Here is a 13,804-nt window from a genome sequence, read left to right on the forward strand (position 1 = left end):
ACTCATACAGGGTTTTTGAGGAGTGACTGGCGAGTTTGAACCACCAACCTTGTAGATCCAACCGACTTGGCAGTCCAGCGCATTAACCTACAGCGCCACACCACGACTCCATTTTCACAGTAGAGGATTCTATAGGCTCTGAAGCCACTTTAAAAAAGGGATCATTTGAATGAGACCCCCTCATGCATGAAGGCTGTGGGGGGGGGGGGGAGAAAGGGTGGGAAGAGGCTCTCCAGGCTTGTTTTTGCTGTGTAGGAAAACCTAAAACTGAGGGGGTTAGGGCTTAAGTACAAGGATTCTACTAATGATTCCTGGGGCTCTGACTGAGTCTAAAAATTCTCTCTACTGTCTAGGGCTCAAATGCTGTTACTTCTTTCATATGCCACAAGTGAGGAGCTGAGCTAGATGTGTGTGTGTGTGTGTGTGTGTCTTTTATAGACTCATGGACTTTTAGAGCTAGAAAGGATCTATAGAGTGATTTTGCAGCCAAGAACAGTTAGGCCAGAAATAGTGAGTCTTGCTCTGGGTTTCGTGGCAGGGCACTCAGGTCTTCTCATTTTTCATGAAGGTGCATATCGTAAGGTGGAGGGGAGATGGTGTACTTAGTACAGAAGGGAAAAGCACCCTGAATTCCCTACTTAATGATAGTAAAAGGAGAAAAGAAAAACACTGAATAGTTGATTAGCGGTGAAAACGGGTCCCATGCTACTCACACAACCACAAGCTTATCCCGTGTATCAACCCAAACACTCTGTTTTGATGAATAAATAACCCTGCAATTTAATTAGCCCCCACAAAGAAAAGGGGTGATGGTGGAGGGGGATGCTTGCTGTGTGCTTGCTGACTTCTCTTGTCTAGGCAGTGGAAGGCACTCATCGGTCCAAGTATGAGACTTCTGTTGATATCACACACCATTTTACAGGCAGCTTGCACTTAAGGCTGAAGGACACAGCACGAAAGTCATCTACATCAAAATCTTGTTGTGATGTACTGTGAGGGCTAATTCCAGAGTGCCTGGAGTTGGCATGGAATGTTTTGCTAAAACATTTACACATCAGATAGAGCTCCGAAAGGAAGTGAGTTATTATGCTTATGTGCAGTTATAAGTTATGGATTATCAGCATTGTTAATTGATAACAGTGGTATTGATGATTTTTACCTGCTCTGGGTAAGACTTATGAAGGGGACTAGGTTCGGGGCTGTCTATGTAGGAAGAATATGCCTAGGTAACCAGCAGGATGATCCTTGGCCAAGACTCCAATTTGTGCTCCCTGGGCCTAAGGTGTTTTGTGCTCTCATGGGTGGTTGATCCAAAAAGGAAAGACCATCTTTGCCTTACAAAGGGAGGGCAATCGAAGCTTTGTACCTGACCTCTCTGGACCTTATGTTGTGAGGCAGTCTGTGGTCTAGTGCAGATCCTAGCTTTTATTCTATTTGTATAGTTATCCTTTTCCTGCAATGGTTTATAGATTTGTAGACACTGTCATTTGGATCCGGTGAGTTATTAGCAATTGAACTCTAAGTGATACCCTTAGTGAAGTTAATGTCAGAAGTGAGATTGTTTAGAAGACTCCCAAATCATTCTTAGCTAAATACATTGCTAAGGCATTATTTAGAAAGAAGATGATTCTGATAAAAGGGATGAGAACAATTCATTGATACTGGTTGTCAAGCCACTCTTGGTTTGAAGTAGCAGAGGCTTTGAAACTGGTTACTGAAAATACACCATTCCAGTGGAAACTAGAAATGATAGAACCTAAACCTCAGGAGCTAATAAAATGGATTAGAAGGAAATTGCAAACTGATGGTTAGTCAGCTAAAATTTCAACTCCTTGGTTGACGCTTTCAGTGTTTGCAAAAGCTAAAGGAAGCTCAGAATCTCCTTCAGTGAACTTCACTCTCTTGGTCTGCAGGTTAAGTTCTAACCAAAGGAACCTAGGCAACTATCACTTTTGATAATATTTTGTAATGAAAATGAATAATTGAGTTAGGAAATTACATACAGGTATTCCCGACTTCACCACCATTTTCTTTATCAAATAGGGCAAGGTAGTCCTTGGAATGGGCTATGGATCAAAAGTCTCAAAGGTTGACAATATTCCAAAAGGTCTTTTAGTTTGAATTTAACTTCAAGAATTCCGAAGGGAATGATGAAATGGAAAACTTTTGGCCCATGTTGTTGTTGCTGTTAGATAGTGTCAAGTTAGTTTGTTGTTGTTGTTGTTAGGTGCCATCGAGTCAGTACCAACCCATAGCAACCTTACACAAAGCAGAACGAAACACTGCCCGATCCCGGGCCAACCTCACTATTATTGCCATGCTTGAGTCCATCGATGCTGCCACTTGGCCAATCCATCTCGTTGGGGGGGTCTTCCTTTTTTTCTCTGACACTCCACCTTACCAGACATGATATCCTTCTCCAGCAATTGCTCCCTCCTGACAATATGCCCAAAGTATGAGAGACGAAGTTTGGCCATCTTGGCCTCTAAGGAGCACTCTGGCTGCACTTCTTCCAAAATGGTTCTTTTGGCAGCACATGGCATTTTCAATATTCTCCATAACTCAAAGGCATCAATTCTTTTACAATCTTCCTTATTCACTGTCAAGCTTTCTCATGCATATGAGGTTACTGAAAACACCATGGCTTGGGTCAGGCGCACCTTAGTCCTCAAGCTGACATCTTTGCTCTTCAACGCTTTAAAAAGGTCTTGTGCAGCAGATTTGCCTAATGCGATACGTCAATTTTTGTCAATTTCTTGACTGCTGCTTCTGTGAGTGTTGATAGTTGATCCAAGAAGAACGAAGTCCTTGACAACTTCAATCTTTCCTCCGTTGATAAGCATGTTGTTTATTGGTCCAGTGGTGAGAATTTTTGTTTCTTTACGTTGAGATGCAACCCATACTGAAGGCTTTCCTGTTTGATCTTCATAAGTAAATATTTTAAGTCTTCTTCACTTTCAGCAAGCAAGGTTGTATCATCTGCATATCGCGGGTTGTTAATGAGTCAGTCTTCCTCCAATCCTGATACCACGCTTTTCTTCATAGAACCCAGCTTCTAAGATGATTTGCTCAGCATACAGGTTGAATAAATATGGTGAAAGAATACAGCCTTGTCACACACCTTTCTTAATTTTAAAACATTCAGTGTTCCCATGTTCTGTTCGAACTGCCTCTTAGTTTGTAGCAGACTCAAAACAATGCCATATCCAATAGAATGAAACACTGCCCAGTCCTGTGCCATCCTGCTATGTTTGAGCCCATTGTTGAACCCACTGTACCAATCCATCTTGTTGAGGGCCATCTTCTTTTTCGACAAACACAATGTCTTGCCTTGTCTAACTGGGGTTGATTGTGACTAATGTTTTGTTGCCTACTGGACAGGATAGTCCCATTTCTCTGTACTGATTCTATCTGACTTCTTACCATTGGCAATAAACTGAAGGAAAAGGCCTGGTACATTCATCTTATTATCAGCTGAATGTGGAGTACCCAAGGGTTGAACCCAAGGAAGTTACTTTGGGGAGGGGTTGTTGTTCTTACGTGTCGTGGAGTTAGTTCCAACTCATAGTGATCTATAGGGGATTTCTGAGGAGTGGCTGGTGGGTTTGAGCCACTGACCTTTTGGTTAGCAGTCCAGTCCTTATTCGACTGCACCACAACAGGACTCCTGGAAAGGCATGGTGGTGGTTGTGTGTCACCAAGTCAGTTCCAACTCATAAAGACTGTGTATAGGGTTTCTGAATCTGTAAATCTTTATGGGAGCAGAAAATCTCATCTTTCTCCCCCAGAGTGACTGATGCATTCAAACTGTTGACCTTGCAGTTAGTAGCTGAGCTCATAATCCACTAAGCTACCAGGGTTCCCTCCTGGGGAGGGATGTTGTTGAATAAGTGCCATTGAGTCAATTCTGACTCATAGCAACCCTGTATAGGGTTTCTGAGGAGCGGCTGGAGAGTTTGAACTGCTGACCTTGCTGTTCAAATTGACCGTGAAGTCCAGTGCATTAGCCCACAGTGCTAAACCTGGACTCTGGGGAGATGTAGGGGTTGATTAAAATGAATGATAAAGGAAGAAAGGTGTAACCACAAAGGTGTTACAAAGAGGAAGGTCTAACATAATGTTGGTACCTGGTGTGGTGTTGCAGGATAATGCAATGGACAGCAAAGTCTATTTGAACAGCAAGGTCAGTAGTCCAAAATCACTAACCACTCCTCAGAAACCCTACACAGGGTTGCTATGAGTTGGAACCTACTTGATAGCACTTAACAACAGGCGACAACCTTTAAATACGACAATATGCTCCCTTCTCTGATTCAAGATGCCTTGTAAGACAAAAGATTCTATTTGCCATATGATAAATACTGGACTACGAACCACAAGGTCCGAGGTTCAAATTGGCTAGCCACTCCGAGGGAAAAAGATGAGGTTTTCTGCTTCTGTGAAGATTTAAAAAGCCTCAGAAACCCTATCAGAACCAACTCCACAGTACTTAACAACAACAAAAAGAACAATTTCTGTTATAGCAGTAATACCATGAGAGGATGGCTTTAACAGAAATGTCTTCTTTCAGAATTTGGGAGGCTAGAAGTCCAAATTCAGAGCACTGACCCTGGAGAAAGATCCTTGTCTCCTTTCAGCATCTGTAGGTCCAGCATTCCTTGGAGATCTCCATGTGTCTTGACATCAATCTTTCCCTGAATCTAGGAGCTTCACAGTGCAGGGACCCAGGTCCAGAGGATGTACTCTACTCCTGGCTCTTCTGTCTGGATGGTAGTAGGCCCCTCCCTCTCTGCTCACTTCTCTCTCCTTTTATATTTCCAAAAGAGACTGACTGAAGATACAACCTAATCTTGTAGATTTCACCCAGCCTCATTAACATCAAAGAAGTGAGGATTTACTACACATAGGATAATTGCACCAGATTAGGGCTGATCACATCAGATCACATCATGGGAGGGGATTACATTATATTAGATCTTATCATTGGGGGTTACTATGTCTTAACTGCTAAACCACTGAGAATCCAGGCCCAGACAAATTGACATAAAACCTTAACTATCACAGATGGACTGACACAGTGGCTGCAACAACGGGTTCAAACCTAGCAGTGAGGATGGCAAAAAACCAGGCAGTGTTTCCTTCGGTTGTACGTAAGATCTCTATGAGTCAGAATCGACTCAACAACACCTCACAACAGCAGAAAAATTAGGAGCAGTGCTAGGAATACTCTAGTAGAATTTTCTTTTTCCTTTACTTTATTTTTCAAACAACAACTTTTATTGTGATTTCTGTGAAAGTTTACATTACAAATTGGTTTTCCATTCAACAATTCATAAACATTTTGATTTGTGACATTGATTGGAATCCCCACAATATAACAGTGCTCTTTCCATTGCCTTTCTGTGTTTACTATAAACCCTGGGTAAATGTTGCCCTGTAGATCTCATGTGGTTGATTGTTCTAAGGTGTGTGTACCTCCCTGGTGTTATTTTTTTGTTCACCTGTTTGGCTGAATGTTGAGCCAAGAGGGTGAGTTCAGTTCCACGCTTGGAGAGTGTCTAAGGGCAATAGTCTCGGGAGACCCACTAGTCTTTATCAGATCTAAAATTTGCTTTTAATGGGAAAAAACGGATTGATGAAAAAGACCTTCTAGCACAAACAGAGCACTTCAAAGGCATCCAGTTTCAGGAGGAAGGATGAGGATGGCAAGCTTCTGAGAATGACAGTTGGAAAACGGAACTTTTAAGAAGCTCTTTGGCAGCATCAGCATCTTGACTGAAGGTCATTTATTCTTTTCCTAGTGTGTACCTTGTATGTATGTATTGAACAAATTCTAGATAGTAGTACAGCACTTTTCCTTGGGGAGTAAGTGGGCCTTGTGCAGGACCCCTCTCTTTGGAAACCAATAGCTGTCAAACCATGTATGCAGAAAAAATGAGCTTGTCTATGTCCTCAAGACATTTTGAATTCTGAAATGACAGAAGCATGGCCTCTAACCTATAATATATGGCATATGGGAAAAATAGATTTTGGATGTGTAGAAGGAGGCAATAGTTATACTGGCCTCTCCTGACCCCTTGCTGTGGCTATGATCTGACTTTAACACTGTTGCCTTATTGTAGCCTTTTCCTGCAATGAGCTGTAGATTTGTAAGCCTTGTTATTGTGGGTCCTGTCAGTCTTCTTAAGCTACTAAACTCTGTCTCATGACACCCTTAGTGCACTATCAAAAGGTGAGATGCATTCACAGAGAAGAGAGCACATTTTTCACCTGGTTTGTTGTGGGAAGGGTGAGTCTGGCAGCTGTGACTTTATTCGGATGACTCCAGGCAGTTCAAAATCTCTATAATGTGTGATTTAGTTGCTGCACAGAGGCAAATTGTTCTCTACTTCTTGTTGTTTGCAGAGTATTTGTCACATTTATCAACTGCAGTATATTTAGCCCTCTTGTTTGGGCTTTCTCTAACCCACTACACACTTTAAACAACTAAATACACTTGTTTTGCTAAGTGTATTTTTATTTTTGCTCTTAGAAATTGTTTACATTTTTAATTTTTGAAGCCAGACACCTATGGAATGTCATAAAAATTATAGAAGGGGAAGAAAGAGCTTAGATTATCTTCTTCATATCTGTAAATGGAATATCAGTCATATAACCAGCTTATAACTCCTTCTTATCAAAATTCTCTCTCTGCTTTTCTATAGAGTTTCATTTTCATTCACAGTGAATTGAAAGGCAGTATGGAATCATGCCACATTGAACCAATTAAAAACTGGGGCATTATAGGCCAATGGTGATGCTGTTGACTTAAATAGCAAATTCTCTATAGTGTATAAAATTGTGTCCTTCCATTTTCTGCAATATTGAAGCTTTGAAAGTGAAATGAAAATAAGATCAAGTGCTTAACAGATGTGGCATTGCATATTTTCTAAGGCATATGTAATTCAAGCTCTTCACTGGTATCAGGAAACGGTTGAGATAGCATCGGTAATTTTCATTAAAGTAAGAGTTAGTACAAGTGGCCTTAAAAGCTAGCCAGGGCAAGTTTTATTTGCCTGTACCACAGACAATTGCTTTTTATCATAGCTTTGCAAGCATGGAAATGATGAAAGGTCATTAAATTAAATAAGTAACGATAAATTCAAGAGGAAATTCTTGAATCATCTATTAAGCAGTGAGTAAGTAATGTCTTTAATAATATCAGGATAGCTGAAGTATTTATTCTATGTGCACACTAGGCATGGACCCTCCTAGAATTCTTGAGAATCCAGTACTTAATGTAGATGAACACACCCTAAAAACTGAATATTTTTTTAAATACGAGAAAACACATATTCAGAAATTAAATGGTGAGAATTTAAAATCTGTTTAAAACTGAAAAATTTAAGAAATCATTCTATATCCAGAGCTCAACTTTGTTCCAAGGTCATAATCTCAAATTAGTTGATTGGTTGGTTATGTGCCATGGACTTGGTTGGTTATGTAGTCATATTTTGTTTCACTGCGATGATTATAATCCCCTCCATGCATCACCATTCAATAGTATTTGCTTCTATTCCCTCTGTGTTTTTTTGTTTTTTTAATGTACACAAACACTCAGGAATATATAAAACCACCAAAGGGTACATTCTGCAAGCCTGTCTCCTGACTGCCAGCACACAGCCTTTCTCTTTCCATGAGTCTAGAGTTCTCAGCTGCTCTAGCTCTCCATTTCCTCATCTCTGCCTCCATCTATGGCGTTGCTGCTTCTCTGAATAGGGTCCCACAATCCACTCATGCTCTTCTCCCTTGATGGTCCTAGGGTCCTCTGTTCCTGTACTGTAAGATTAACTACTCCCCCCTCCCCTTTTTGGTTATAAAACTTCTACCTTTACAGTAGTGACAGTCTCAATTAGTCTTGATAACAATTACTCACTATTGAATCATAAGAGTCTTATTTCCATCTTGTTTCACCAGACCCATCTAGACAAGATGAAAACTACTCAGGGGGGTTCTACCTTCCCCCACAACTCTGAAACTAAACTCTCTCTTGAAAACTTGTAGGTCAGTCACTTTGTGCCTTTATTGCTCCCCCATTTTAGGTAGTCAATGTGTAAAAATTGCCTGTCCCTATCAACCCTGTGTACAGAGGGGATAGGATTGATCCTTGATGTGAAGATTCCTTCGCTCTCAGCTGGTTATTGAGCTACTACATCCAGAAGTATAGGTCAAGTTCATCAAATTGTAGCAATTTACAATTGTTTCCTTTATCAAAATATTTTTTATCTTCCTCTAGTCAAGTTCTTATCATCAAGCGATCGAAGCTAGGTCAAATGGGTACTATCTGCAAGTTTGGTCATTCTTGTGCGTCTCCCATTGCTTCATATCAGCTGGATGCTTCACTCTCAGCTCTAGCCGTCTGTGGCTATGTCCTTGCTTTGGACCAACCAGTCCTTCCTCTTCTCTCTCATCTTCAGGTCAACAGGAGTCTATGGAAGGTGGTCAAACTCAGCCCATATCTTCATTGCTGCCCTTCCCTCACTTCCATTCACCTATAGACCAACGTGGTCACCAGCCAGTTTACATGCTTGCTCATGTGTTCCTTTTGAGTGTCAGTCTTGGAGGGGGTTTGGTCCTGAAGGGACTTGACTGCTTGCCTGGATGGCTCCCAGCAAACAACTTGCTTGTTCTTGTAGTGAGGCTGCAAATGTTTATGGGAGCAGAGAGCCTCATCTTTCTCCTGCAGAACAGCTGGTAGCTTCAAACTGCTGACCTTCAGGTTAGCAGCCCAACTCATAACCACTATGCTACCAGAGCTTCTTATAACCTCAAATGACTAATTTAAAAATAAAAACAAACACAAAAAACATTAGATTCCCCCATTTCACCAATGTTTATATGAAAGTTTAACAGAAGCTGAAGTGATAAACAATATTTATTAACAGGAGAATCAAGTAATGTCTAAATCCAGAGTCACGAAGAACCTTATGGAATTATGTTTTCCATTGACTCTATTTCTGAGCTTTTTCATAGTATAACTAGGAACACATGATTATCTTGTTTTGGAATTTTTGGATCTCAAAGGAATCTTTTATAGCATTTTAGAGTAGTCAGTTCATAATTACCCTTTAATTAAAGGAAAGCAGTATATATGAGATGGGAGAGAGCCAAGAGAAGAACAAGAAGCAGATTTTCTCCATTCCGCCACACCCCTAACTGCCTCTTTCTAGTTAGGGTACATCAAAAGGTCCCTAAGGAATTCCTAAGCATGGGGAGTCTCTAAAACCACTTAAACTTGGCTGCGATATAGCTAAACATGATAGTTTCAGAATATATGCTATAAGTAATGGAGACCTGAAATTTACTATCGTTCATTAATTCACTTCCCAGGAACATATTGAGCTCTACTTTGCGCCAGGCTCTTTGCTAAACCTTGGAGATGACGAGATGAAGAGGAAAGGTCTGCTCTTTCCTTCCAAATAATCTCACTTCCAGAATGTTTCTTCTCTATCACTGTGTCAGCACCAAATGACAACAACCTGTTCCAATCCTTCAGTGGCTTCCCAGTGACCTCTAAATTTTTTATCATGGATCAAAAAAGCCTTTCGCAAAAGTCTGCCTCCTGCTTCTCTCTCCAGCTTAGCATTTCACCATAGTCCTTCTCTGGCAGTACTTTCTGGCCCTAAATGTGCCATGCTTTCTCTGTTCTCATAGTACTCTATCCTTCCAATGTCACATGGCTATATATATGACATTAGAATTGCATGTCCACAAAGTCTGCAAACAGATATTTTATGTTTGTACAGATTATGGATGGTCTTGATGACACTATGTGCATTTGCCTGTGTTTCCAAACTTTATGGACAGCCTGCAGATCCCTCATTAGATATTATTTCTATTAGGATAAGGACTGTACTTGCCAGCTTTATGTTCATATCATCAATACACAGAGGAACTCAAATCACACTTCACGGCAATTCACTTTGTTGATAACAGATAAACTATAATATATAAACAGATAACACATAAACTATCTTATAAAAAGATATAGCTGAATGGCACTACCGGATTTTCCTATACAGATGTGTGATTTAGCCAAAGTTGTAAAGCCACTATCATCTATTTCTATCACAGCATCATTTAAACGCTAGTATATCAAGGAGTCCTGGCATGGCGCTGTGGGTTAATGAGCCAGACTACAAAGCCATTTGAACTGCAAGGTCAGCAGTTCAAGCTCACCAGAAGCTCCTCGGAAACCCTATGCAGGGTCACTAAGGGTCGGAATCGACTCAATGGCACTTAATAACAACAACATTCAAGCTAATAAACCAACATGCGGGTGAACTTTTGTTTGGATAAGGCAGTCACAGTCTTCCAATATCAAATACATTTTGTACTGAAAAAGAAACAAACAAAAGTTGAATACCCAAATAACTCCCTACCATCCAGTCAATTCTGATGCATAGTGACCTTATAGGACAGACTACAACGACTCCCTAGGCTTTCTCAGGATGGAGATCATTACAGAAGCAAACTGTCTCATCTTTCTCCTGTGGAGTGGCTGGTGGGTTTGAACCACCAGCCTTTTGGTTAGCAGTCCAATGCTTAACCCACTGTGCTCCTTAAGGGTAGATTGCAATTGTTGTTGTTAAGTTCCATGGAGTTGGTTCTGACTCATAGCCACCCTGTATAGGGTTTCCCAGGAGCTGCTGACTAGAGAGTGATAATTCAAATTTCAAGAAGACAAAGGCCAATACTATTCGTTGTGAAATTGAAATGATCAATATCCTATCCATTCAACATCAATAGCTAAAGAATGGTGACAAGACTGATTCTTAACAATGTTGAAAAACTAATCAAGGCACGCACTGGGCCAAAGACACTTTAACAAGGATCTTATGTTGCAACTGAACTCGTGACTGTTCCTTTGCCCCTTTCCATGTGAGAATACATCCAATCCAGTTTTTCTATGAGCAAATGAAAAATGACCCAGATCTTCAAGTACCAGTTAATACTTACAGCAAAGGGCCTTCTGCAGTCTTCGGAGTTTCATGGCAGTTCTATAAGCCGAGAACCTGACATTATTCAGGTCAGCTGAGGAAAAAAGTGGGGGAAAACAAAGATCATTTGTTATTTCATCAGACAGCACAAATAAAAAAAACCCCAGTAATTTGCCAACAACAACAAAAATAGGCTAGGAAAAAAAAAAAAATCTTGTCTAAGGTCCAAGCTTTGGGAAGTAAAATTCTGTTGCTGTGAGGAAAGAAGAAGAAGGAGACTGCTTTTTGACAATGAGGAAAAACTAAGTTTTGTGAAAGACTACAGTGGCCTTAAGGAGCTCTGGTAGCATGGTAGTTATGAATTGGACTGCTAACCTCAAGGTCGGCAGTTCGAAACTACCAGCTGTTCCACAGGAGAAAGATAAGGCTTTCTGCTCCGGTAAAGATTTACAGTCTTGGAAACCCTGTACAGGGTTGCTATGGGTTGGAACTGACTCCACAGCACATAACCACCACCACCACCGTGGCCTAACCTGTAGGCCATTCATGTAATCCTTGTTCCCCAAAGGAAAAAAGTTAGGGATTTTTCATTTTTAGATTATAACCTAATTTTTCTAAACAGAATCTTTACTGCACAAGTTTCAAATCATTAAAAATAATAAAGAATGTACACCTGAAATAGCTATACAAAGTTAGTAATCAAGAGGCAATACAAGATTTTTCTGATTAGAACAGTTATACATAAGCACTGTGGACAATTTTTAAATTAAATAAAATTCTAAAATTACATAATCATCGACAGTCCCATAACCCAAAGATGTGCACTGTTGAGAATTTGGATATTTCTTACCCAATATATGTGTGTTTCTGTGTGTAAAGTGTATTTACAAAAATTGTATTGTGATTAAAGTAAGCATTTATCTTTATAAGGTATAATCATTCTAATATTCAGCATAAAGTAACAACTTTACAATCATGCTCATGTGGTTTTCACAATCACCTACTCATTGAACCCTGGACTAAACTCACTTTGGAGGAAGCTACAATTAGATGATACCCTTCTTTAAGTCTGGGCTGGCACTGATATACATGGAGGTACTTTTCTTGTCTAGCATTTCTGTGACTGTGTGTTTGAGGACTCCAGCTTCAAAGAGCTCCTTGAAGGCAAGTATCTACTTCTGTCGTATTTCCCAGCAACTTAATATATAACTGTTCTTTCAAAATGCAGATCTAATACAACTTGGAGACTGATTGGAAGACTAGATGAATGCATGATCAAAAGAACAAGATACTGCCAAACAAATTCAAATGGCACCCATGAATCTACTTCTAACTGGGGAATTGAAAAGGACATAATTTATTCTATATTCAAACCAGTTGGGTCAATGACCTTTATGACCTTGCATAGACCAAACATAGAAATGCTGAATTTACATTAGGGCAAGAGAAATAGTGTTAAGATTTTTGGAATTTACTATGAAATAGTCAATATAAAAATAAAAATGCTGAATTTACATTAGGGCAAGAGAAATAGTGTTAAGATTTTTGGAATTTACTATGAAATAGTCAATATAAAAATAAAAAAGAATGAAAATACTACGAGTTAGGTTGTGGAGCAACTGGAATGCATACATTGTGGTTAGGAATGCAAAATGGTACAATCCCTTTGGAAAACAGTTTGGTAATTTCTTACGAAGTATGAAGTTAAACATATATCGATCTTAATGATTCAGATAGTCTATTCCTGGATACTTATATGCTCCCAAATAATAAAGACTGTACATGAATGTTCATAGCAGTTTTATTCATACTAGCTAAAAACTGGAAACAAACCAGTAGAATGGCTAAATAGATTGTGGCAATACCACGAGTTTTGGTCCGCAATCTGAGTCCACTCAAGGCTCTGCAGGAGAAAGATGAGGTTGTTCCCATGAAGATTTAGAGCCTTTGGTACGCCTATACAGGAGTGCTATAAGTCAGAACCAACAATTCTAAGAAATATTACTTTGCAATAAATAGGAACTGATGATAACATAGGAGTCCCGATGTGGTGCTGTGGGTTAATGCGCTGGACTGCAAGGTTGGTTTGAATCGCAAGGCTGGTGGTTCAAGCTTACCAGCACTCCTCAGAAACCCTATACAGGGTCGCTATGAATCAGAACCAACTCAATGACACTTAATGCCAATAACAATGATAACATAAGAAGGTACAATAATGTGAAAAATATCCTGGATAAAAGAAGCCAGACACAAAAGAGCATATAGTGTTTGATTCTATTTATATAAAACTCTAGAGCTGCACAAACTAGTCTATAGTGACAGAAGGTAAATAGGTGGGGGTTGGAGCAGAGTGGATAAGGAACTGGCCACAAAGGAACACAAGGGTTCTTTCTTTTCTTTCTTTCTGTCTTTCTTTTCTTTCGTTCGTTCGTTCGTTCAGTGCCATCAAGTCGGTACCAACTCATAGTGACCCTATGCACAGCAGAACGAAACACTGCCTGATCCTGGGCCAACCCCACTACTCACTACTGTTGCCACACTTGAGTCCATAGATGCTACAACTTGGCCAATCCATCTTGTTGGGGGTCTTCCTCTTTTCCTCTGACCCTCCACACTACCAAACATGATATCCTTCTCCGGTGACTGCTCCCTCCTGACGATATGTCCGAAGTATGAGACACAAAGTTTGGCCATCTTGGCCTGCAAAGAGCACTCTGGCTGCACTTCCTCCAAAATGGATCTATTGGTTCTTTTGGCAGCCCATGGCACTTTCAATATTCTCCTCCAACACCATAACTCAAAAGCATCAATTCTTCTACGGTCTT

The 13,804-nt window shown here is 40.1% G+C and overlaps 1 protein-coding gene across 6 annotated transcripts in view; it reads right to left on the reverse strand.

Moving 5' to 3' along the window:
• The window catches only part of LOC102838260 (dystrophin-like), a 3,237,302-nt gene that overhangs the window by 144,527 nt on the left and 3,078,971 nt on the right, over positions 1-13,804 (reverse strand). For all 6 annotated transcript variants that reach the window (XM_006870143.1, XM_006870144.1, XM_006870145.1 and 3 more), the window contains one exon: positions 10,999-11,073. In XM_006870143.1, coding sequence (XP_006870205.1) covers positions 10,999-11,073 — 75 coding nt within the window. The remainder of the gene's footprint in view (positions 1-10,998; positions 11,074-13,804) is intronic.

Source organism: Chrysochloris asiatica, unplaced genomic scaffold (assembly GCF_000296735.1).
Source record: "Chrysochloris asiatica unplaced genomic scaffold, ChrAsi1.0 scaffold00139, whole genome shotgun sequence".
Taxonomy (NCBI): domain Eukaryota; kingdom Metazoa; phylum Chordata; class Mammalia; order Afrosoricida; family Chrysochloridae; genus Chrysochloris; species Chrysochloris asiatica.